This window comes from Natator depressus, chromosome 1, assembly GCF_965152275.1.
Source record: "Natator depressus isolate rNatDep1 chromosome 1, rNatDep2.hap1, whole genome shotgun sequence".
NCBI classification, from domain to species: domain Eukaryota; kingdom Metazoa; phylum Chordata; order Testudines; family Cheloniidae; genus Natator; species Natator depressus.
Window position 1 is genome coordinate 191035001 of NC_134234.1, and position 25670 is coordinate 191060670.

Here is a 25670-nt window from a genome sequence, read left to right on the forward strand (position 1 = left end):
TTTTAGAGTAGCTGAGGAGCTGTGGAATTCATCTTCTCAAACTGACTTAAAGTTTTAAGGGAATTAAATAAATGGAAAGCTGGTTAACTTTTTAATGGAACATTGTGCAGTATGAGATGATCTTTACAAAATCTCGGTATCACTGGTGAGGACATTGTGTACTGAGAATAATAAAAGTGCAGCTTTACTTTGCGAAGTGTATACAGGTAATAACACCACCTTAAGATTTTCAATATTTAACGTCCTTGCTCTAAGTGCATTACAACTAAATTTCAGATACATTAGGTTATGAAAAATGTTACTATAAACCTACACAAAAAGAAACCTATTAAAACTTTAAGCCTGAAATATGAAGAGAATCTATCCCCTTTAATCCAATTTATTCCCTCTGAATTCAGATAATTAGAAATATCCAAGGATTTGCAAAGTATGAATGGCTAAATAGATTTTTCACCACTATCGCTGAAGTTAAGTAAATGTTAGTGCTATGAGGAGAATTGCTATTCATATTCCTGAGAGCCACTTCTGTGTAGATCTGCAAAAGCATTAATTTTTAAGAGTAATTAATAATTATTACTCTACTGATTTATTCCACTGCCTTAACCAGCTTATCTCCTATTCAAGTAGTTGCCTCCTTGACTGAAAATGATTTATTTACCCTCCACTGCCTTAGAACAATGCCTACAAAGGAAAATAACGACTCTTGGGTGCTACAATAATAGAAATAATAAATAAGTGAAAGGAGCAGTGTCAAATTATCTCCTTTTTGGGGGGTAAAAAGTAAAACTTCTTCCAGTTGATGAAGCGCCTACTTAGAACTTTAAATAATGTTTCTTTGAAAATTAAAATTAACCCTCTACATCACCTCTTAGCTAGGTAAATATTGTGCTTATTTTAGAAATGTGGAAATAATTATTTGATTCCGATTTATATCGGTGTAAATCATGAGTGATCACAATGAAATTAGATTGGTTTAATAATCAGTGAGAAGACAGAATCAAGCCCAGAGAGGTGAGGGCTGAGTGTTTCAGACGCATGCTCTAATTGCGAGTATCTAGCTTCAGACAGCTTGGGCCTGACTTACAGAGGTGGCGAGCAACCGCTGTTCCCATTGGCTTTAACTTCAGTTTGGAGTGCTCAGCACCTTTAACAATCAGGCCTCAAGTGTCTGAAATGTGGCACTGAAAAATCAGAGTCCAATTTGACAGTTTTGATCTATGCAGCTTGCCTAAAGCTAAACCGAATCAGAGACCAGACCTGGACACAGGATGGTCTGGTTCCCAGTCCTGTGCCCTACATACTATATTATCCTGTTTTCCAGTGGAATGTGCACAGTTATCTACTTTTACTATGACAACCAAATCCATTCCTATAGATTGGAAACAAATCATGCTTGTGCAAAACTCTGTTCACGTGAGTTACATCAACTCACCCCAGAACAAATTCTTCCTTTGGCTTAGTTTTTTTCAGCTTTTTACTCCCACTCATCCCACTTTGGGAAAAGGCCCAGTTTTCTTCATTCCAGCATCCTTCGTGGTCTGAGGAGTTGCCTTTTCCTGAGCTTCGTTTGCCTAGGAAAGAGGAAAAAGATTCTTATTTTCACCATGGAAAGTGTGTCACAGTGCACTGGACTCACAAGGATCCTGTATATCAAGAGTCGCTCAACAGTGCAATTTCTGCTGCTCTGCTGACTGACTCTTCACATGTTTCTAAAATGGGTTCTGTGCCAACTTAGGTTCCTAAGGGATAAGAAGGTTACCTGGTAGCAACTGGATTTACCCATATTTACTACCTTAAAAGAGCCAACTTTTGGAACCTTCTGCTAAGCTGCAGGACCCCTACAGTGTGGATCTGCAGAGGTATAATGAAGGAGAAATGTTTCACAGATTTAATGTAAAGGAAAAGTAACCTCAAGGGTTCTCGCTTCAATTTGGCTGTTCAGATTATCATCTTCGATTTGCTGCTCAGAGAAATGCTTTTAAATGTATCCTACTGAAAAGATACATCACGTATTTTAAACCCAAATTCATCTTTCCATTCAAATTCAAGGTTCTCTCACTGATCATCATCATCATCATCATCCACTTTTAACAATGAAGATGCTAAATTTGGAAACTGATGACACATGTGATCTCCCTACTTCTATCCCGAATGAACGAACTCCACACTGTTTCTAGATTCCTCCCCTATTCTTCGGGTTGTGTACCTTATCTGGGGACCAGAATGTACACCAGAAAGGAGTGAGACACACATCTACCTCTTCAAAGATTCAGAGTTATGCCTAGAGACCAACAGCATTTCTTCATATAGGCAACCAATGCTCCAGTGCAGCTGGTCAGGGTTATATAAAAATGCAAGCCCTGCACAAACCAGCAGATTGACCTGTTAACACATGTATTTTTAAAGTGAAATGTGCTTTAAAGACTATATTTTGCAATCAGATATGCAGTAAAGGGGAAGGAAATATGTCTACTAATTGAATCAAATAAATCACTGGTTGCGTTACAAGCCCGCACCTAATTAATGGCAGACCAAGAGAGAGATGCTGTTCAAACACAATATAAACACCTTTTGATTTATTTTTCTCTCCCTCTGTAAATAAATGGCAAAAATCACCTACCTCTGTCCACATTAGCACGCAGGGACGTGAGCATGCCCTCTGACACCAGAGTCTTATAAAGAGCACCTTTGCAAGATCGCTCTGATTTCCTGGAGCCACAGGTTTCAATCTTTTTATTACAGTCACTGTCTGCTGTTTTGACCTGTCCAGGTAAACTCTGTGGTACCACATCCTCTGTTGGGGTCAATGGTTCTGCTTTTACGTTGTCAGGTACCTCACAAGGCGCCTCCATATTGGCTGTAATACTAAGAAAGTCAGGAGGCTTTGATTCTTTGGTGGTCTCCGAGGATTTCTCCTTTGATGCTCTCTTCTCTTTTGATTTCACTTTTTTCTTTGGTGACTTTGTGTCCAGCACACTTCCCTTCATGTTTGAGGCAGGGCGGACCTTCTTCCGGGGGATTTCGCCGAGTCTCTCTGCACCCCAGTCGCCCTTTGCAACTGCTTCGATAGTATAAATGACACTTTCAATATCAGACTCAGAGGACTGCCTCTTTTTACAAGCCTTCTTAGGGGTGGATTTTTCATTTGTGTGTCGGTCCAGCTTATTTTTTTTCTTTTTCTTTTTTATCTTTTCTGGTTTGCTCAGCCCCAGGGTATTAAAGTCAGCAAGTGACAGCTCTTGAGAATGACATGTGTGATCCTTTGCACTGGTACTATCATTTATCTCTAAAGTACTGCTGTCTGCTGCCGGATCAGTAAAGTGACTGCATTTTGTAACTTTCTCCGACTCTTCAGTTTTTGTCTTTTCGTCATTTTGATTTTTCACCATCTCAGATATTTCCACTTTTACTTCCTGTGAGTCTTTCACATTCACCTTCTCCAATTCTTTCACTTTCTCTTCCTCTGGAGCTTCTGCTTTCACATCCACCGATGTTTCCACTTTCACCTTCCCAGGTTCTTTCACTTTTACTGCCTCTGATGCAAGGCACATCTAAAACAAGTTTAAAACATCCAATCACCACCAATTAAATGCCCCTATGATTCAATTTATTTATTTTGATTTACAGAAATGCTAGAAAGGGGCACTTATCTAAGGCCCTGATTTAGGAAAGAAGCCCCCTGCATTCAGGACAGTACTTAAAACATCCCACCATTCAGGATAGTATGCTGTATGATCTCCATGTCTGAGGGAAAGACTCCTGAATCAGGCTGTAGATGCCCATGACATCCTCTGAAAATACACAAATAGTAACCTAAATGCAGTGGTACAGTTCAATATAACCCACCATCAGTAAACCAGGTAACTTACAAACTATTCCACCCGCTCCTTATCATTCTGGTTCCTACTTCCGAATGCCAGTGAATGAAGAATTTAACCAATTCTTGATACTATCATTTATTCAATTTGCAAAACAAAGTAAAAAACCAAAACAAAACCTTTAAATTTCTTTTACATGATACAGAAAAATCCTCTGAAATCACAAGCCTCTTCAACACAGAAATGTAAAGTGTTACTACCTTGGAGCCAACCTTCCTGGTGATATCAGTAATGGAGACCGAATCCCTCTATCTACCCACAGAACGGCTACCGTAAAGGATGCATTAAGTGCAAGCTTCTCCTAACTGCTCTCCCATTGGTCCTCAGCAGTGACAGAGGGATCAGCGCAGGACCTGACAGGGTAGTTCACAGTCTCCATGCCTTGGCTTCTCTGCTAAGACTGCTAGCAGGGGTAACCACAAGTGTCAGACCAGCTTCCTCTGGGAGGATGTTCAAAACTTTAAGAGAAACACAAACCAAACCAAACCAAACCAAACAAATGACCACCAACTCCTTTAACAGAGGTCACCAAAAGAACCACTTGAACCATTCACCTGGGCTGGATTTTAGTCATTGGCCTAGAAGTCTCCGTACCTAGTACTAATTTACGAATCCACTGGGCCTCCTGTCACTATGAAACTGAACATTTTATTTTTCTCACACATCTTTTTAAAATCACATAACCTGCTATTTTACCTGCTTTACAGTTCAATAGGTCCTTTTAGATAAATCTGTAGAAATTAGAGATCCTTTGGCTGACCTGATTCTTTTTATTATTATTACTTTTGTCAAAGAAAACTTAGCTCATGAGTTCAGATTTGGCTCTAAGGAAGATAGTATCTAAAGAAATCCTGGTAATAATCTCTCAGTCTGTTTATTTAAATAAACTGAAATTTTCCAAGTTCCTAAGAGGCTTGGAAAATCTCAATCTTAAATCTTTAAAATATCCTGTTCATGTGACAGCAACTCCATTTTTAACCCTTCTTCTCTGCTCTACACCTTTTCTTCTAAAGCTTGTAACATAACCAGCAGAGAAGACTTTGGACTGCTTTAGCTGTGTGGCTATGGAAGGGCTTTGGGTGTTGTAGGCTATAAACTAACTCATGGCATGTGGTCTTATGATTTGGAAGGTTTAGAAAAAAAAGAGAACTTTAAATGTTTCCACAACGGGACCATTCACTGTAACTACTCCTGGAAGGACAGTCTGATGTCAGCTGCAACGTATCAGAACACAGTTCCTTCAGAAGTCATACATGTATTCATCATTTTAATATAATCTGCATGAGAGTAGAAATAAATGGAAGTGACTGAAGCCTTCTAAAACGTATTTGCAATGACAATGTCCTGACCTGAATAAAACCCCAGAAGTGTTCATTAAAAATACTCTGAATACAAATCAGATAAATCCTTTGCCATCAGAGGTTCTGACTTTTTAACTGTTAACTCAGTAGCACTAAGAGCTTGTGCTTTAATGGCTAGTCAAGGGAAATCTTGATTCTTCGCACCCAAGTGATAATTAGTATGGTTGTTTATAGAAGCATAAATTATGATGGTGCCACTGTTCTGACGGCTAGACTCAGGCAGTCAGCATTATTAGCTTCTCCTCCCCACTGCACCAGTGGTAATTAATCACCAGTATTTTAATATTACCTCTGCCAACTGAAACAACGCTGACGTCCCACACTGCTTTGTTAAGTCAGGAGGGCCTGAATGGGATGTACTTGAGGAAATCTTAAGCAAAAAACAAAGAAGGAAAAAAACATTACTTCTCCAATACATCCTTCCGGTGTGTTGAATTTAAAATTTTTACAAGGATGACTTTTCCTCCAGCGATACATTCATAAAAGTCCATATTGTGAGAAAAAATTGCATTCGTGGTACATCCAAAGGGCTCATTGCTGGATTTTCCTTCTTATAAATAACAATCTAGCGCCCTCAGACAATGCCACTAAGAGTGATTTTCTACTTCTGGATTCTTATTAATCAGGGCATCATTTAGGAGAAGGCTGACATAAAGGACAGGTTCTCCTGCTCAGGTACATTGTCGTAGCTCCGCTGGCTTCTTGGAGTCAGTGGAACTGCTCTGGTTTACACTAGTGAAGAATCTAGCCCAAACTGTTTCTAAATGTACCTTTCCTCTTGTATCAGTTTAGTGCTTATCTTCAGTACTTCAATGGAGCCTGAGTAAGAAGTGTTGAGGAAGACTCTAAAACACAACCACTTTCTAAACGCATTAGAGCACCAATCCAAGCATCTCAACATTAGGCCTCAACATTCCTGCAAAGCAGGTATTTTTATACTCCAAGAACTCTGATGCCGTCAGTTAGGCTCTATACCAGCCTTGCAATGGGGGAAGGGGATGCACAGCTGCTTCAGGGGAGTGAGGTGCAGAATTTGAAGGGGGGTAGAGATCCTATCCCCAAGCAACCCTCCACTCATTTTGGTCTTTCCGTCTAACCCCACCACCGGAGCCATGAGAGTTACTTTACAGGACCCCCACCCCACCCCGAAATCACTACCATAGAAGGAAGAGAGACCAAAAATATCCTACTGGGAGTCAATATCCTTGAGGAGGTTGCATCTATTCACATAATCTCCTAATCACTCTGAATTATTATTCAATGGCCCTGAGCTGTCAGCTGTTGAGGCTGCAGGGCTCATAAACTATCTCCAGGGTTGTCAGCTATTTGTGGTAGAACCAGACTCCCTGCACTGAGTCACGGAGATACTGCAAATGCTCACTGTTCTCCTCACCTTAGACTGGAAACAGGATAGAGAGTGATTGTGTAGAGACGTAGATCTCTATGGAACCTACGGCCGAGCTGCACGGCTATGGCCTTCCAAACAGTCACCAGATTGTATCCCTAAAAGTAGCTGCTTCAACCACTACTAGAGTTTACACGAACATATTTGGCTCACTTTTAAATATATATTTTGGCACTGTTTGCATAATACTGACAAAAATCAATCTAAAAGAACCGAGAGATGAAGTTGAGAGTTTGATTCTAATCCATACAAATAAAGAAGAGTGGGGGAAATGCAAGTATGGTCAAACCCAAACTACTTATTGGGCTCCGATGATGGGGTCCCAGAGTCCGGTGATGGGTCCCCAGAGCTCAGGGCTCACTCTGGGTGGGGAGTGGGGAAGCCTGCTCCTCTCCAGCACACAGCACATGATGTTTGGGTTACAATGGTGCGATGCAAATGCCTGCCAAATGAACTTGCCGTGATGGGGATCACTCCAGGGGTAGGAACACGGCACGTTAGGGCAGCTTCAAATTAATGCCTGATCTGCCCACTCAGTGGTAATTAAAGAATTAAGAAATTCACAAGTTAAACAGAATCTCTCATATTTTATGCGTCCAACTGGGGTCATTTGTCACAGAGAACACAAAACCAAAACCACACCAAAAAACCTGTGAGCTTTTCACAGGCTAGCTGATCCTTCAAGGGGACTTAGGCACAGCATCACCTGTGACAGACCAGTGACCCTCCCAGCTGATCAGCTAGGAATCAGATGGCCTTGTTTATCTGGTAGATTCAGAAGAAGGGAAGCTCCCAGGCAGATGGCCTGGAGGAGGACTGAGGAGGATTGCAGGAGGGAGTCTATCTGGCCTCTGTGACTGGCCCTGGAAGAAGGGAGATTCCCAGAGGGGAAAAGCCCGGACAGTCAGCTCTCTCTGTAGGAGAGTGGGAAAGAACCGACCGTGGAGTCAGGAAGGGCAGAAGACTTTTTATGTTGCTCTTGGGATTATTTACTAAGTTTGCTAACAGCACCTCACAAGGTGGTGCGTGGGGGACGGGTCACTTGCAGGTTTACACTAGTGTAGATGGTGGATCCTCTGTAACTTTAAGTCTTTAAAACATGATTTGAGGACATCAGTAACTCAGCCAGAGGTTAGGGGTCTATTACAGGAGTGAGTGGGTGGGTGGGGTTCTGTGGCCTGCAGCGTGCAGGAGGTCAGACTAGAGGATCATGATGGTCCCTTCTGGGCTTAAAGTCTATGACAGTTTCCTCAGAAGGCTAGTGGAAAAACAGAGGCAAGGTGAATAGTGCCGTAGTGGGCACAAACGCAGGCTATTCAGGCTGACCTAGCCAGAGCATCTTAAGAAGGATTTGTGCAAAATGTCTGCCATGTTTTTATAAATTTAAGTTGGAGTCTGTACCTTACCTTTAGTTTGTATATTAAATTAGGTTTGAATGGACCTACTTAAATAATCATCGAGAGAAAGCGCATGGATGTTTGTTTCAGATCCAAGTTTCTCGCTGCCAGACTCAGTCTCCTCTTCTGCTTCAATTGTGCTACAACTCTGCACTCCTGTGGGCAAGCATATGGACTTTCCTATGACTCCTAAGGATTTGTTTCTTAAGAGGTGCCAGACCTTCACCTAGTGGTGATATGCAAACATCAGGCCTGATTCAACAGTGTTACTCCAGTGCCATGCTGGTGTAACTCCAGTGAAATCAGGCTCACTATTATTAAAGGGGTACAACATTAAGATCACGTGCAGAATGCTGCCTAATAAGCAAAGGAAGGGGATAGTTCAACACATTTCCCCCACCCCCCACTGTTCCTCAGACGTTCTTGTCAACTGCTGGAAATGGCCCACCTTGATTATCACTACAAAAGGTTTTCTCCCCCCCCCCCCCACTCGCCTGCTGGTATTAGCTCATCTTAAGTGATCACTCTCCTTACAGTGTGTATGGTAACACCCATCGTTTCATGTTCTCTGTGTATATAAATCTCCCCACTGTATTTTCTACTGAATGCATCCGATGAAGTGAGCTGTAGCTCACGAAAGCTTATGCTCAGATAAATTTGTTAGTCTCTAAGGTGCCACTAGTACTCCTTTTCTTTTTGCGAATACAGACTAACATGGCTGTTACTCTGAAACCTGTCACACTTCTAGTGTTCACAAGCTTTTTTGGCTTGTTTTCAGAGCTGCAAAGGTCACATCCCCCTACAGATCACTAGCTCCTGCTAACTGTGATCACCCTAGCATGCACTCTGCTGGAGCCTGGGGACTGCCTAAAGAGTAAGGCAAATCTCTTCTTTCCACTCATGCATATTTCTTTAAAATTTATCTTTTTAGTATCCTTATTTTCTAACCAAGAAGGAACAAAACATTACTGTTATGCAGTCAGGGGTAAAAAAAACCCCACGCTACATGGGTCCAAATTCTAGAGTTTTTTCAATGGTTCCAGATTCTAGATTTCTCTCCAGCAGAATGAGTGTTGGGATGCCACTGGATGGGAGTCAGCGAACCATGTTGGGTATTGAAATCTGCAAGCTGTGGTCTTGCATAGTAAACAAACAATATGCTGAAATGTTCCCTTTTCCTTATTTATCTGAGGGAACCCAGCACACATCCTTTAATTTGTAGATTCTTGACATATTAAAACAAAAATATCCAAGCCAAACTTCAAGGGGATGGGGTATGTTTTATCAACAACAAACAAACTGACATTTCAGATGCATCAAGGAGTTCCAGTAGCGTCTGGAATACCTAAATCTCAGCGAGTTTACTTATCATGGCCCAATACTCACATGGTAATTTTAATCTTGGATACGGATTGCAGTCCCCACTCTTTATAAAGAACCTCACATTCCTCAAAACCTGCTTCTTGCTTCCTAAATTGGGCCACAAATCAGGAAAGCATCCCCCATGCGTAAGTCCTATTCAAGTCACATACTGAAGTGTGACTATATACTTTTCCGAATCAGGACCTTGGTATCCGCAGTGACAAATCATCTACACCTTCTCTTGCCGCACCTGTTGTGCTGAATTGTGTTTTTGTCAGAGTTGTACTGTGAGTTCTCCAGGGCAGGAATCTGATCCTGCTTTCTAAGGGACCAGGTATATTTACAACATAAATGAATTAAAAAAAGGTCAGCGGTAAGTATCCCCTATGACAGCATCTCAGGCTACCTTTTTTTCCCCCTGTTTGCTAAAGCTGAGTTTGGTGCTAGACTAACTTGTGAAGCCCACGTGTTTTGGGGAAAATATGCACACATGTGCACATCATGATGATAACAGGAACCTTACCTCTGCCAGTTGGAAGAGTGCGGACTTCCCACAGTGCTTTACAGGCTCAGGACTCCCCAGCTGTGAAGTATTTGATGAGATCTACATTTTGAACAAACAGAAGAGAGAACATTTCAGGGTCACTGGGGAAAGAGAGAGAGAGGGGGAAAAAAGGCTAACTGTCCCTCAACTTCTCTTGGGATATTGCAGACAGTCAGTATAAACACTGGGCCCCAAGTTAGGAAAGCATCCCTATTCAGGAAGCACTTAAGCATGTGCTGAAGTTCCATGAAAGTCAACAGGACATAAGCGTGTGCCTAAGTTTTCTCCTGAATCCGGGCCTATGTGCGTAACCACATTTTTTATTGGATTTGTGACCTCCATAGATGACACATGCTGGCCATGCAGGCTTTTCTACATCACTTCAGTGACCACCTAAGGGACCACACAAAAAACAAACCCCATCTGCTACTTAGCAGAGGCGGGTCTTTTGCTAAAGTATAAAGTTATACTGGAAACTTTGGGGAATCTTTCTGTGTGGTTACTTAAAGCAGAGTATTGTTTGTTTGAGATGGGTACAAATTTCAATGTATTCCTTTAAAGTTAAAGGAAAGCTTTCAGTAAGTAAAGTTTTCCAGATCAATAAGGTCTTATTTGCCCTTTTACATAGACACTGTTATTCCTGCCTTAGCAGCTGCCTAGTGGCCCACTTCACAGAACTGCCTTAGTCTGCCTGTTACAGGTGGCACAGCAAAGAGACCATTTTAACCTAATGGCAGTCACACTGCTCAGAGAACATCAGTGTTCATTGTGCTGTCCCAACCTTGGCTTTGTAGAATTAAATGGTATTGTTTGGAATGAGAGACTCCATCCCTTAACACTGGTTTTTCAGGGCACAGGTGTTCCTGAGACAGTTTCTTCATAACACACCCATTTATATTCACAGTCTTTTGGGATATACAAGGCCACTCTAATTTTTGGTTGCAAGCTTGTCCACTCCTGGGTCTCAATGTGTTTTTATACACATTTTTCCTTTGGAATAGATTACTTTACTTTGCAGTTTCAAGGGGATACACTGGAATTAAAAAACAAACACCCATTTTACTGCCATTCATTCACCATACACCTATGTTTAAAATACACACAAACATTTTTATTCAATGTTTATTAATAGTTATTACTTCTATTACAGTAGCTCCTGGTGGTCCAGTCAAAACTGGGTCTCTGTTGTGTGAGGCACTGTATAGCCATGGCCCCAGCCCCAAAGAGTTTCTAGTCTAAAACCCTGATCCTGCAATGAGCTCCGTAGAGGCAGTCCCCTTAAGCACACAGAGCCCCATTATAGTCAACGAGTGAGCGTACTCAGTGATTCTCCTGCACAGATTGGCTTGCAGGATCCGGGCCTTCGTTTCTTTAATTTCTATTCTATAGTAACTTACGTTATAAAAATATTAACCACAAGGCAGATCTCCTCAATTCAACATCAAAGCTATATAGGGGTCCGGAAAAGTAACTCCACGTTGCTTAAACAGAACATGAGCTCACGCAGAGGCATGTTCTGATTTTTGACACCACATGTGCAAACCAAACAGAGTGGAAATAATCATTAATTGTGATGTGGACATTCACAACCAAATGATGGCAGAGCTGTTACAGTTTTACAAGGTGGGAGGAGAAGTCAACATATTACCTTAGCATGAAATAGACTCAACAACTTGGAGAACAAACTCCAGGAAACACAGCAAGTTTAGAATTTACCTCAGAGAAGATGTTTGCTGGGCTTGGGAGGTGACAGAAGGATCAGTCAGCTCCCAATAATGATCTCAAATTTTACTCTCTTCTCGTTAAATTCAATCTTCTAGTTTTAACAGAATTATCAGTATCTACCACACCTTCCTAATTTCCATTCACCTCAAGCATGAATGGTTAGTTCTTATACACAGGGTTGGCTTCTGATCCCACAAAAACACTTATTTTTAGGATCATCTTACTATCTCAGAATCCTTTTACAATAATTGCCAATATTTTAGCTACTATTTCTGGCATGGGTGGTATGTTATGCCATAGTGTACGCTTTTTGTTGCCTATGGAGTACAGGGTAACTCAGACATTTAGTAAATGTTAAGGCCTTAACTCACACTAATACTATAAGCGTATTTACTTATTTTATATAATGACGAATCTATATTGGAAGATTATGGCTTTTTCCTAAACTTGGAGTTGGGAGAGAGGGGGAATAGTGAATCAGCCATTGTGTACACAAATATCACGCTGCTAGGTCAACCTCCAATTCATAGGCATTTTGCCTCGAATTGCTAGATTTAAATATTTTGCACAAAACCCAAACAAAATGTAAAGAGTTGTCTCTATGTCGATTGTACATGGGTCAGTGAAGCTGCACTGGGGATGAATTCCGCCCCAAGCATTTGTGTGTCCTGACTGGAAGTAGAGGGAATAGAAAGGGAAATTATACATTGCTGCAACAAGGATACTAGCCTGCACTTGTTTTGAAGTTAGTCTAGAGAAAAGCTTTAGTAGAGCAGCTAAAAGAATAGTACTGATTTTGAGGTGATTAGCCTGGTGATTTTATTGCCATCATTCCTTGGAAACATTTTCGTTGTTTAATAAAAGATGAGAATTTAGTTAAGTAAACCCAAGGGGAGCTTGCGAGTCTTCACTGCACAGCGTTCATCACCATCTGTTCTCATTTGCCAAACAGAGATTCAATAGGCCTCGAGAGCAAGTGTTTCCATCTGCTCCATTTCCCTCACATGAAAAAAAGGAGAAGAGCAGCCAGCAGCACAAGACCAGAGAGCTCTCCAACCACCACCAGCAAGTGCACCTCAAACCATTGTCTGCTGACCATCCTCGAGCCTAGATCACGACCTTCCGTGGAAAACCCCTTAATTCAGTGATATCATCAGAACCGTGGGACTTTCCTATGGATTTTTAAACATCTCTATAGCATCTGCACGTATATCCAGACATGCTGCACGACTCCTAGGGCTCTCATCCCCTGTTGTGGCCGGTCAAGAACAGGCAGGCCTGATTAGCCCTATCATCAGTTTTAACTGAAAAATATAGCAGTTGGTGAAAACAAGAAGGTGAAAGGCATACTGGGATTCTCAGGAAGAAAGAATGCCATGGTGTATAATGAGCTGTCTATGAGTGACAGGGGAATTCTATTCCCGGGGCAAGGGATGGCCATTATAAATGACCCATCTACTTGATGGGATCACTCTTTTCACAAAGAGTCAGCCTTATCCACTCCTACTGTGAAGGGAATAAAGAGAAAGGGAACATATGAAGAACACCCAGTCAGAACAAAATGCTGTCTGGGACAGCTGCCAAGAATCCCCAGGCACACTGGCTCACAATGCATTCCACATCATTTCACAGAACTATTCCACTACTGGTTAAATATCTACTTTCACTCCTTTTTTTAGTGGCACTGTACATTGCTCATTGCAGTATGCTGCAAACTGCTTACCATAACTCAGCTTACTAACGGCAGCAATGCATTAATAGACCGGCCACAGGAAGAAGTGGCAGAGCAAGGAATGGGACTTTTGTCAAATGTGACAAAGATTCCCTGTGTGAATGAAAGCCCTGTATTAGAAAAAAGCAGAAACAGAGCCAACAGCAGAAAGAAGGGCTTAAAGAGATACTACAGATTGCTGTGTGTTCCCCCCCAGAACAACCTAGATGAAACCAGGCTGCATATGATCTCCCCAGTGTTGTGTAGCAAGATGTTAGTCACTGCAGTTAGCATTGCAATGATGTTGGCATGACACAGGGGAGTATCTCTGGGTGAACAAAGGTTCTTGGTGCTGAAGTGTTTTTAGGGCTCTGGCCAGATTTCTCTCTCTCAACTCCCTAATTTGAAGTAAATTATTGTCCTAAACTTCAGAGGCAAGGCCAGCCTGGAACAGACATTATTCTCTTCCAACATAAAATAAGTCCTAGCTACGTGTAGCAGAGTAAGGGGAGGTTTTAACATTTCCAACAGAAAAAACAGATCCTACATTTAATAACTCCCTCTTTCAAATTAACCAATAAAATGCACCTTCCAAGTTCCCCTGACTTCTACTGTTTCACACAACATCTTCAGTATACTGAGTTAACTAGCTGCGCATAAGTAGGTGTGTCATTAAACGCACTTACGGTACCTTCCTACAGGAAAGCTAGGAAACATGAATACATATAGAGGTTCTATGGAATCCTAAAATCAGAGATATAACCATCTATTAACTTCTTTAGGATGGTTTGATAATTCTGTAGGCAGGCGATCATATTCTGTTCAGTTCTACAGGTTGTTGTTAATAGAGTCATTTGGATAGCACACAAATGATGGTAGAGATTTTACTAGCTGACAAGGGGATTTAGCTACACAACTCAATTGTGGTATTCACATTTATAGGAGTTGTGTATCCAAATCCTGGTGCTAGCTTCAAAAGTCTCATCCTAGAGTTGCCCAATCTGATTTATAACCATTCAAGAAAAACATTTAGTACATCTGGAAAGTCCTTCACAGCTACTGTACTATTGTGTGTCCTGCCAGGATACTGCTATTCAGACATTTTCTGGCCCCTTAATGGTTACCTGTAAACTACTGTTTTACACTTAGATCTCTTATCAGTAATGATGTGTCCTGAATGTCCATCATAGCCAGGCAATACGTAATTATCTTAAAGCTTAACACAAAGGAAGACACAGGGCTGGAGAAGAAAGGGTGATGAGTAGGGAATACGGGGGTTCCTGGAGTCCATAATGCACCCGTGCAGGGCCATGTACAACGCCAGTTCTTATGCTCAATGAACAGAAACTACGAACACCTAGCTCCACAAGCAATACTAGACTCCCCAAAGTAGACTGGAAGGAGGTATTATTAAATACATTCAACATATTCCTACAGCTGAGGGAATTCTGTTACAATTATCCATAGGTCACCATAATGTACATATTCAAGTACAGGTGGCAGGGAAAAAAAAAAAAAAAAAAAAAAAAAAAAGCTCTAGCCGCATGTTCAAGGTATTTTTGGATACGTCGTCTAACGTGCATTATTTACTGATCCACTGTGGCATTATGTGCCCTTGTAACTCTTGAGATTTGCTTGCTCTGCATCTCTCTATTTGTAAGGTGTATGCTTCCTGCCTGCAGAGGCGGATGTCATTCTGCAAGCTGCTGCAGCTCCTTACAAAGGGAGGCGCACACTGCCACTTTGGATCATCCTCTGTTTGTTGATTCCCTTGATCTAAAATAAGAAGCCCTTTAAAATGAAAGTCTGTAGCTGTTCTTCGGGTATGGAAAGACACATAATATCCCTGACTTCACGGCTTGTGTGTACGTGGGGTTCTGGTGTATTATCTACGGTGTGTTTGAATAGGAAACCTACCTCTTCCTGGATCACTGGTTACTATGCCAACATTCTTCCCCAGCAGAAGGCTCAAATCAATTCTGTTATGGTGCTGAGAACTTACGGCTTGTTCCTTTCACTGCTACTGATGTGACCACCTGGTGTAACCCACATGTTTTATACTGCAGCATTTGAACTTGTTTCTCTTGTGGAGCAGGAGACAGGCAGTGGGGGTGGACGAGACATGAATCTTATCCAGATACTCTGTCTCTCTGCACAGGTGCAGAGAGCAGGGCAGGCCAGGACAACTCAGGTAGAAGAATCCAGGAACTTCCAGAAGGGGTGGAGGAGTTACCAGATATGCTCAGTAGCTATCCTGAGACTATAGGAAGTTTTTTCATTGTAATCACCGAACCTGACAGGTCATACCCTCCTCACGCTCTGAAAGCTGAGCCAATCAGAGTGGAAAGGGTGGGGGAAGATTACAGAGGAGTTAAAAACAGCCCTGTGGACGCAGCAGCTGATGGGTACAGGACCAAAAGATGTGTCTGCTGTGAGGGCTGAGTCCCTTTCTCCTTGTGCCACTTTGGATACGGGTCAGGGCTATTCTAGCTTTATTTACTGGGGAAGGATAATGTTTGGTCCACTGTGGTGTGTTTTGTGGGCCGAAACAGACAGCTGGGAGGGAAGCATTTGTTACCCCTAGATGCTACAGAGTCTGTGGACCTCCATTTAGCTATTACCTAACTGCTCTAAACTGGGATTCTGTCTCAGTTAGAGAGAAAATGGAGCAACAAGCTTCAGCAAAGAGTTAAGCTGAGGTGCAGGAAGAAGGGGAGTGCATAGTTATACAGAATATTGCCTGTACAGCTCCATCCCCCCCTGCTACGCTTGCAAAGGCTGATCAGTCATAATTAACAATATCCTTTCCTCTCTCCCACTTTAAAAAAAATAGTTAAGTTGTTATACCTCCGCAAACTGAAACAGTGCCGACTCCTCAGTTTGTTTTGCAGCCGCCGGGGCATCAGGTTGTGATGGGCTCGAAGAGAGCTGGAGGGAAAAACAATTATTTTGTAGACAATCATCTCTAGCTTCAACATTCTACACGTCTTATACCAAATGTACGAAGACTCCCTGTATCCAAGACCATGCAGATAACTGTACTGTAAAGAGTACTTGGCTTTCCTAAGGGGCTAATAAAAGGTAATCTGTGAGGAGTACTTACATCAGTTTCACTATTAAAATCACCATGATTTTTAAAGAGCTTTTACTGCTTCACTGAATAGTCAAAATAGCAAAATAAAAAAGTAACACCACCTCATGTTTCAGAGTTCAGTGAAAGGGGTATTTCACTGCAGTATGCTGGCATTTACAAAGCACAATAAGCAACTTAGTTTGGAATGTGTATGGATGCAGACATGGTAACAGCTGCACAAAACCAAAGTGAGGCACTGGATAAACACCAGTAGCCATAAACGCTGTACTTTGTAATCGGAATTTCAGATTAACATTGGGTTTGTATAGCGATTTATTTTCTACCGCCACAGATGCCTGCAATGTAACCAGAAGCATGTTTTAATTTCCAAGGAAATTAACACATGCCAATAAATAGGCATCTGAGGTGAAGCATATATGAGTAGCTTCCAACTTGCTCACCTTACAAAAGATGGATGTGCAGATGTGGCTGTGGATTGGCCCCCTACCCTGCCACTGGGTGAGGAAAAGCCAATGGGATTTAGTGGGAGGTCACAGGGCCTCAGCATAACCGTAACTACAGCACCTAACAAAATGCTGCACAACGTCCCTCCTGCCCACAGCATTGCAAAATGAATGTGCAGTCAGTAGGTGAGCTGTGATTTCCCCTATATTACCAGGACTTACCAGGAAACCCCAAGCAAAAGGCCATTAAAAAAAAAAGATGGAGTAGAGTGATTTTCGCTGTTTTGTAGGAATTGTGCAAATGCTACATTAGAAATATTGGATGATGAATATTTATTTATTATCCTCACCACCATGGACACTGGACTTTTAAGGTGGTGGTAAGTGATCTTATTACTGGCTGGAAAACTGAGTTTCCCCTCCACTCAAGAGTGAAGCCATTAGCTTTTAAGAATTCAATATTATACATTTTATTCTGGCTGTTATCTTTCCCGATACATAAAGGTTCTGTCTATTCATGTGTTTCAGGAGTTCTGAGATCTTAGCTTGAAACCTTGGGTTTTGTGGGTTGAAGTTAAGATATGAGCATTCATTTACTTTGGGGGTGAAGGAAGAGATGGCAACATTATTAGCGCTAGAAGACAGAAGGCTCAGATCCACAGCTGCTGTAAATTGGCAAAGCTTGATTATCTCCAGTGGAGCTAGAGTGATTTACACCAGCTAAGGATACGGCCCTAGCGCTTCTGCTTAAACTGAATGTCTTTGCTTATGGGTTTAGATTAGCCCTTACGGTTTCCTCCCTCCTTCCCCGTCCCAAGAGCTGTACAGAACTTAGCCACACAATGCCCCCTACAGTTCTCAAGATTTCCACAGCTCACATATTTACATTTGTGTGTGATTTCATTCTTTACAATCATTTTAACAAATCAGAAAAAAAAATGTATAAACTCAAATGAGCCACGGATGTTCAGTGAGGGCTGAGGTTCTTTGGGAACTGTGTACTTTTAATAAAAGACATTTGCAGCATATAGCATCTACTGCAGATGTTCCAGTATATGCCGTGCATACCAAACAATAGCAGCTACAGAACTTTTGAACAGTTTGGTCCAACTGAATACTCAACCTAATAACCTTATATTGGTAGCTCACAAAAACAACAGATTAATCTCCAGGCATGCAAAAAGATACATTTTTAAAATAGTGCTTACAGAATATCAAAACTTAGATGAGAAGAAAATTTCACCCTGCAACAAATCAATGAATGCACAAATACTTTGGTACTGGGCTACGATATATGCCAAGTTTAAGCCCAAATGGGAACTTTGTTGCCAAACTACAATATCCTGAAAATTGGCATTTCTAACAAACTCCAGGTGATCATTAACCTGAGACCCTTCCTGGCTGTTAGCAACAGAGAGCCCACTTTATTGACAGACTCTCAAAGGACTTAGACATGTTCAAGAAGTCAAGTGAAGTCATCCTCTGGTGTCAAAATGACACATGTGAAGCCAAAAGGAAGTGCTACTGGTATGTAATGAAAGGAGGCAGGGAAAGGGATATATAGTACAAAGTCTGCCTTCTTGGACAGCTGAGAATTCAGGACCTAATCCACACAAGACTTACTCTGTCCTCAGTGGGACTATTCACGAGTCTATAGTGACTGAAGCATATAAGACTTTGCAGGAATGGGCCTGGAGCGTTTTGTCAGCTCTGTGGCTGTAGAATAAAGGAAGACTGTGTAGCATCCTCAGGCTGTCAGAAGCAGTACAATCACTTTTGACTGAGTCAACTGCTAAAATGGTTACACTGGCTGCTATATAATTTAGCTATACAGAACTCTATCAAAACCTTGGCTTGTAAGTAAAGAGTTTTGTCAGCTTAGGCCATCCCTGCACTACATCTAACAGCACTGTGTTTAGGGTTTCTCTCATGTGCTATATACACTTTTCTGCAGCTCAAGTCTGGCTTCCCCAACTGGTAATGGACCATTACCCATAAATAACAGGAATGTGGGGAGGGAAGCATGTGGTTGAAAACATTTGAGTAAAGGCTTGTCTCCTTCAGCTAAAGTGTTTGGGATTTCTTTAAAAAAAAAATTTTGTTGAAAAAATCATCCTGTTACTTTTGGAAACTCACCTCTGCAAACTGGAACAATGGTGATTTCCGACACGCTTCAGTAGAATTAGATGCATCAGACTGGCAAGTACTCGAGGAAACCTGAAACAGTGATGACAGGGAATAAAACATCAATGACGTGCCTACAAAGACAGCAGCAATAATTCGTAACAAGAAACACTGTGCAGCAGCAACAACAGTATTCAGAAGCAGGGTTGAACAGAAGATGGACAGGCTGATGTTTCATAATCCTGGGTACACAGAAGTGAATGGAATTAAAGGTGAGGTCAGTACTATAGCATCCTTTTTAATACACCTCACAATAGTTTAAACAGCAGTTAGGCCCAAAATACGACGTTTGGTTTTGATTTTAAACTTCACAAAAGGTTTTATGAAACCAAATATTAAAAGGACAGTCTCAAATTAAACATACATATGACTTTTGTTTGTCATGCTGTGGGGACTGCTACACCTCTTATTTGCAAATTCATTATGGAGAAAAAATTAGATTATTCCAAAAGCAAAAACACAACCCACACCATTTCAAAAACTGATTAAGTATGCTAAGTGACAAAAGTGTATTTACTTATAACATTAAAAAAAGCAACCAAGTACTTAAAAGCAAGAAAATGAGTAGTTAAAGGCCATCATAAATCTTGAATAGCTCGCGTACAAAAATTTCATACCATGTTTTTGTTATGTGCTTAAGTGACGTAGGACCACTTAGGACTTCCACTGAAAGTCACTTAACACAAAACAAGGTAACAAAAATAGAACATTTAAAACACTATTCTGTGGGTCAGAATAAAGGCTATTGTGATTGAATATGCATTGCTCTGTACTTGATTTTAAAAAGCATATAAGTGACTTAGGAGAACAAGTCCTATTTAAAGGATATTAAGTTTGAAATATATTTACGAAATGTCAATTTTTTCAGGGTAAAGAGTTATAGCTACTGTCTCAGGAGACTTGTAGCTGCAGCTTAACAGAAGTGTGTAGCATTGCATGGTAAAATTATGTACATGGATCATTTGGAAGCTGATCAACAGCCAATCAAAATTGAGGAGGCTTTGTGGAACTGTGAGTATCGTGTGAGCACACACTCTCACTCTCTCAATGATAGGATCTAGGGATCCTCCCCCATAGAATTTTTAAATGCCAGATGCAATTTCATCCATGAAGAAGATTTAAAGTATTTTAATGAAAGTATTTTATAAACAAACAAGACAATTTCCTGGGCATTTATCTTAAATTCTTCACCACAATAAAGTTGCCAATGCCAATTAGTAACAGATGCTGCACACAAAACATGGAGGGCCCCAAATGCCCTTCTTGATTTTCCAGATACAAATATTCTCCACCCTCCCATTTACTGGTTGGTAATTTTTGAATTGGAGGTGAGGGGAGACTGCTGGTTGTATTGTTCTGTAATGGCATTTTAAATGTGTGAAAGGTGCTGAGACCCCTGAAGTGTGTTTTTTTGGGCTCATATTATGCATAAGCCGAAAAAATGACCCACCAGCAGCTTAAGTGGTGTGACTCTGGAGCTTTACGAGCGAAGGATGTACATTTGTGAGAACTCATGTGTCTGTCATCTATAAGCACGGGGATTCATTAAAACAACCAGGACTAGAAAAGGTACCAGAACGTCTGGTTGTTCTTTTCGGAGATTGCTCCTGAAATCTACTCATTGCAGCCGAGGCACAGAGAGCAGTTATCACCAAAGAATTTGTGACTTGGGATTCTGATATCACCCTGCTGCCGATGATCTCCCTCGGCTCATTTAGCCTCCTATGTTCATGTATGGACTCCTTTTTCCCCGCAAGATGATCAATGAAATTCATTTGCCACAAGTGAATGAGATTCTACACAAACAGCCCCACAAGGCTACTTTGATACCCTCCTGCCACCTCGCCTTCTCAAAAAAGTTATCGCCCCCTAACCAAAACACCATTCCTGAGTGTTGTAATCCGTATTCCAACAGAATCTCACTAAATAGCAATTTTCTATTCTGCACAGTCACTTTTCACAGTTACTGCACAGTCTAGTATCAGAGGGTTCACAAAATACCTCACAGCACACTTACTAGTATAAGACAGAGCATCATAAATAATTGGAACTCAATTATAATCATCACAGTGATTGAAAAAGGTACATTTGTGATGCACACGCCTTGCCGTTTCACTGAGTCAGTTAATTTCAGGCCATTGCTTTCATGGGGAGTCTGCCAAGAGTAAAGGGTCCTCAGGATTTGTCCCTTACTTATTAAATTTATAAAATTCAGTCATCTGCCACCATGCCCCAGCCACTGGTGAAGTTTGGCTGTAATAAAGAACTGTGGAATATCAGTGTGAAAAAGTCTCCCAAGGGCTTAATTTTGCCTTTCAGGCAGAGCTCCACATGTAGGGCAGTGTGAAGCCCCCAGCAGAAGTTCTAGGAAGTCTCGTGCCTCAGAACTCTGCTGGCCAGTTTGCAAGGGGGGGAGGAGGGTCTGCTCCACACCTCCTTTCCCCAACCATGTGGGAGTGGTGAGCCTGGCTAGCCCCATGCAGGACAAGGGCTGCATAGGTGCTCTGTTCCTGGAAGGGCATGCAAGGGGAGAGAAATGAAGAGGTTCCTTGTCACCCCACACTTATGCACACAGTGGTGCAGGAGGGCAGGCAGAATCTCTGGCCTGACGCTGTTTGCGCTACTCTACAAAAACACAATTACTGAAAAGCAACTGCTGGAGTTGTGGAATAACCGTGGTTGTAGACAATCACGCCCGAACTGATACTCATCTTGCAGGGTTGATTTAGGCATAATTAAAATCAACTAAAGTGATTAAAAACCAAGTCTGATTTTTTCCCCCTTGAAGTCCCCTAAGTTAAGAATGTGTTGTTTACAAAATTCTGTTAAATATTTCCCACCCCCAAACTCATTTAGTCCCAAGCCAAGAACAGCTTTTCCAAGTTCAAGTTCAGCTGCACAGCTATGAATTTGGAATTGCAGCAATGAAAGTAAGACCATTGCAAAGACTTACATGTGAGTAGCCCTGCTGAGTTCAGTGCTGAAGTACGTACTTACGTCTTTGGTCATGGCCTAGAATGGTCATAGTGATCACTAATGCCGCTATAAGTAGAAACCCTCTACTTTTGTTTGTTCCTTCTCTTTTGTCCACTCCAACTCGGTACCAGATTATCCTCAGCAACACACAACTGACACTGGACCATCACTCATGACTTAAACCCCAGGTAACATGGCCCTTAGTAGTTATCAATTGAGCCAAGAGCTCAACATCCAGCCCCTATACAGCACAGTGCAGCTCTTCTACCTGAAGCAAAAGAGAAGCATCCTTATCCTTTACGCATATTCTCCCTTCTCCCCACATCTTTCCTCTTCCTAAAGTAAGAGAGAGAAATCAAGAAATTGCAGTGACTGGTACCCTATAAATAACTTAGACTGCTACAAGATTAGATTATGATAGGCCACATAGACTGAGGGCAGGGGGAATAATGAGAGCAAAATTGCAGCACTGCTGCTCAGAGGAACTTCTCTGAAATAACTCATTGACGCCACTAGGTGTTGCTATAAGTCTAACAAAAAATTCCACTAACAGGATATTATCTATGGGATGTCAGATTTGAAACAAGAGGTATTTCCCATGGAGACAAGCCAACATCTAAAATAGGAGCAGCCCAAGGTAATTTAGAAAAATGGTTACCTACCTTTTTGTAACTGTTGTTCTTCAAGATGTGTTGCTCATGTCCATTCCATTGTAGGTGTGTGCACGTCCATGTGAACAGTCGTCGGAGATTTTTGCATTAGTGGTATCTGTAGGGCCGGCTGTGGCGTCCCCTTGAGTGGTATATTAGGTGCTGCCGGCCCTACACCCTCTCGGTTCCTTCTTGCCGGCAACTCTGACAGAGGGGTAGGAGGGCGGGTAATGGAACGTACATGAGCAACACATCTCGAAGAACAAAAGTTATGAAAAAGTAGGTAACCGTTTTTTTCTTCAGGTGCTTGCTCATGTCGATTCCATTCTAGGTGACTCACAACCAGTATCCTCAGAGGTGGGATCAGAATTCTCAATCTAGTGGCTTGCAGTACTGCTCTACCGAAGCCAGCATCATCCTGGACCTACTGGGTAAGTGCATAATGGGACGTGAATGGGTGGACGGACGACCAGGCGGCCACCCTACAGATTTCCTTGATAGGCACTTAGGCCAGGAAAGCTGTCAAAGAGGCTTGCGCCCTAAGTGGGGGGGGTGACAATCGCCGGAGGTGGCACCTTCGCCTGATGATAGCAGCAGCAAATGCAGCAGTGATCCAAGAAGAAATTCTTTGAGCGGACACTGGATGAACCTTTCATCCTATCTGCCACTGTGACGAACAATTGCATCGACTTGCGAATGGCTTGGTCCCTTCAACATACAAGACTAGCGCCTTCCTGATGTCCAGGGAATGCAATCTAAGCTCCTCCTCCGACTTATGCAGCTTTGGAAAAAACACAGGCAAGCAGATGTCCTGCCCCGTATGAAACTGCAAGTCCACCTTGGGCAGGAAAGCTGGGCAGATGACTCTACTAGGAGCCGGGACCCCCTGCTGCTCCCAGGAGTCAGAGGTGGGTCCCTGGTTAGACTAGGGTGTCCGACCGCAGCGGTACCTCTGATCAGCTCCAGTGCAAGCACGTGGCCTGATGCAGGTCCTTTGCCCAAAGCCCCTTTTTCTGTAGTGCTGGTGGCCCGTCAACTTTGACCGCTTCTTAGGCATTCGGGAGGGGGAACGATGCCAGGTGGACTCTGGTGCCAGTGGTGCGTTGCGCGCCGATGCCGAAGTGCCGGGTGTGGAGTCCGACCGAGAGGACTCGGAGGTAGGGTGAAGCGCAGCCTCTTGAGGAGGGTCCTCAAGCGGATATCCTGCTCCTTCTGAGTTTGAGGGCAAAAGTTTTTTTTGCAGATCCTGCACTTATTCTTTCTGTGGGACTCCCCCAAACACTTTAAACAGCTCTCATGGGGGTCACAAATGGGCATCGGCCAGCTGCAAGATGAACATGGCTTAAAGTCTGGGGAATGGGGCATGCCCCACTCTGAGGCCAAGTCCCAGCTGCGACTCTAACTCCTCAACTGCTACTCTAACACTTAATGGTCTAACTAAGTAGCTATCAACTAACAACAAAGGAGACAGAACTGCTAATGCTCTTGCGATGTACGACAAGGCACTCTCACCAACCGTCACGGGTAGTAAGAAGGAACTGAGAGGCTGCAGGGTTGGCAGCACCTAATATAACAACGCATGAGCTCGGCACTCACGGGGGGTGCCACAACCGACCCTCTGGATACCGCGAAGGCAAAAATCTCCAACGGCTTTTCACACCTAGAATGGAACTGAAATGAGCAAACACTTGAAGAACATGTTCAATGGCTATTAGCCAGGATGAGTAGGGATGGTGTCCCTAGCCTCTGTTTGCCAGAAGCTGGGAATGGGCGACAGGGGATGGATCACTTGATGATTGCGTGTTCTGTTCATTCCCTCTGGGGCACCTGGCACAGGCCACTGTCGGAAGACAGGATACTGGGCTAGATGGAGCTTTGATCTGACCCAGTATGACCATTCTTATGTTATAACTTTTCCCCTTTGTTTTAAGAGATGACAGAGGAGAAGTCTGCGTCAGCATTTAGCATAACTGATGCAATCTACCTGGGGGCCTACTGCAAGTTCATTAAACATCTTTTGTTGTGTCCACCTTTAAGTTCTCCTGCCCACCTGTCTAATAAGCTCAATGTGTTTAGAAACTGTGTTGGTGAGCAAAATTGAATTTTCTTAACAGAGTGGAAAAGAGAGTGTAGTTGGTTGAACAATTACGAAAACAGGGATGTAGGTGGTAGTATGATGAACACAGGGATGGTGGCAGAAAACTACAGAGCTACTGTGCAAATGCCACTGTTGATTTCTCTTTTTCCCCTTCCTCTACTGATACATATACACGTTGTTCCCACCCATTCACAGCTTTTGCAACTATAAGTAACACTTGGTACCTCATTTAATGTAGATTTAACAAGGAAGTTAATGTATGTCAAATAATTTACTGAGGCTCGACAGATATGTATCATTATATCCCTGTTAATCCTCAAGAAACGTATGTTCTTACTAACAGAACTAGTGATCTCCCACTCCTTTACTTTAGATTTAATAAATAGCAAAATGAAGTATTTTAATCCATATTACTGTCTCAATAGCTACACTTGTTCCTAATCCCAGGGTCTGTTTTACCGTCTTGGGTGGGGTTTTCATACCATGGACCCTTGGCCAAACACACCAACAGTGATGATACTGCTATGCCTCGCGCTCGCCAGAGGATTCCGGGAAGGGTTAACTGAGATCATTCTTGTGAATACACCCCATGCTGAGCTCATGTTATATAATAGGAGATCTTCAGTTTGATTTCCACCTTTCAGCCCCCTGCTTCAGAAGCAGAGTCGAGCTGCTTGTGCTGGAGATGAAGTGCAAACGCCAGCATTTAAAAGAGTTTTGTAAAGGACAATTATCCAAATAACTGATCCCTAGGAGCTGCTAGGTTCCCAGCCAGGGGAAGGCTGTGTGCGCATTCTGGTGAAGTGCAGCACTCACACACCATGTTATAAATCTTAACTAAC

General features: G+C 42.3%; 1 protein-coding gene across 5 annotated transcripts in view; it reads right to left on the reverse strand.

Annotated features, from left to right (window-relative positions):
- The window catches only part of BBX (BBX high mobility group box domain containing), a 180288-nt gene that overhangs the window by 37535 nt on the left and 117083 nt on the right, over window positions 1–25670 (reverse strand). For 4 of the 5 annotated variants that reach the window (XM_074972938.1, XM_074972927.1, XM_074972962.1 and 1 more), the window contains exons 8-13: window positions 19057–19137; window positions 16231–16311; window positions 9927–10007; window positions 5529–5609; window positions 2621–3551; window positions 1433–1571 (exon numbers count right to left, since the gene is read on the reverse strand). In XM_074972938.1, the coding sequence (XP_074829039.1) occupies window positions 1433–1571; window positions 2621–3551; window positions 5529–5609; window positions 9927–10007; window positions 16231–16311; window positions 19057–19137 (1394 nt within the window). The remainder of the gene's footprint in view (window positions 1–1432; window positions 1572–2620; window positions 3552–5528; window positions 5610–9926; window positions 10008–16230; window positions 16312–19056; window positions 19138–25670) is intronic. The other variant, XM_074972945.1, reaches the window with a different exon arrangement.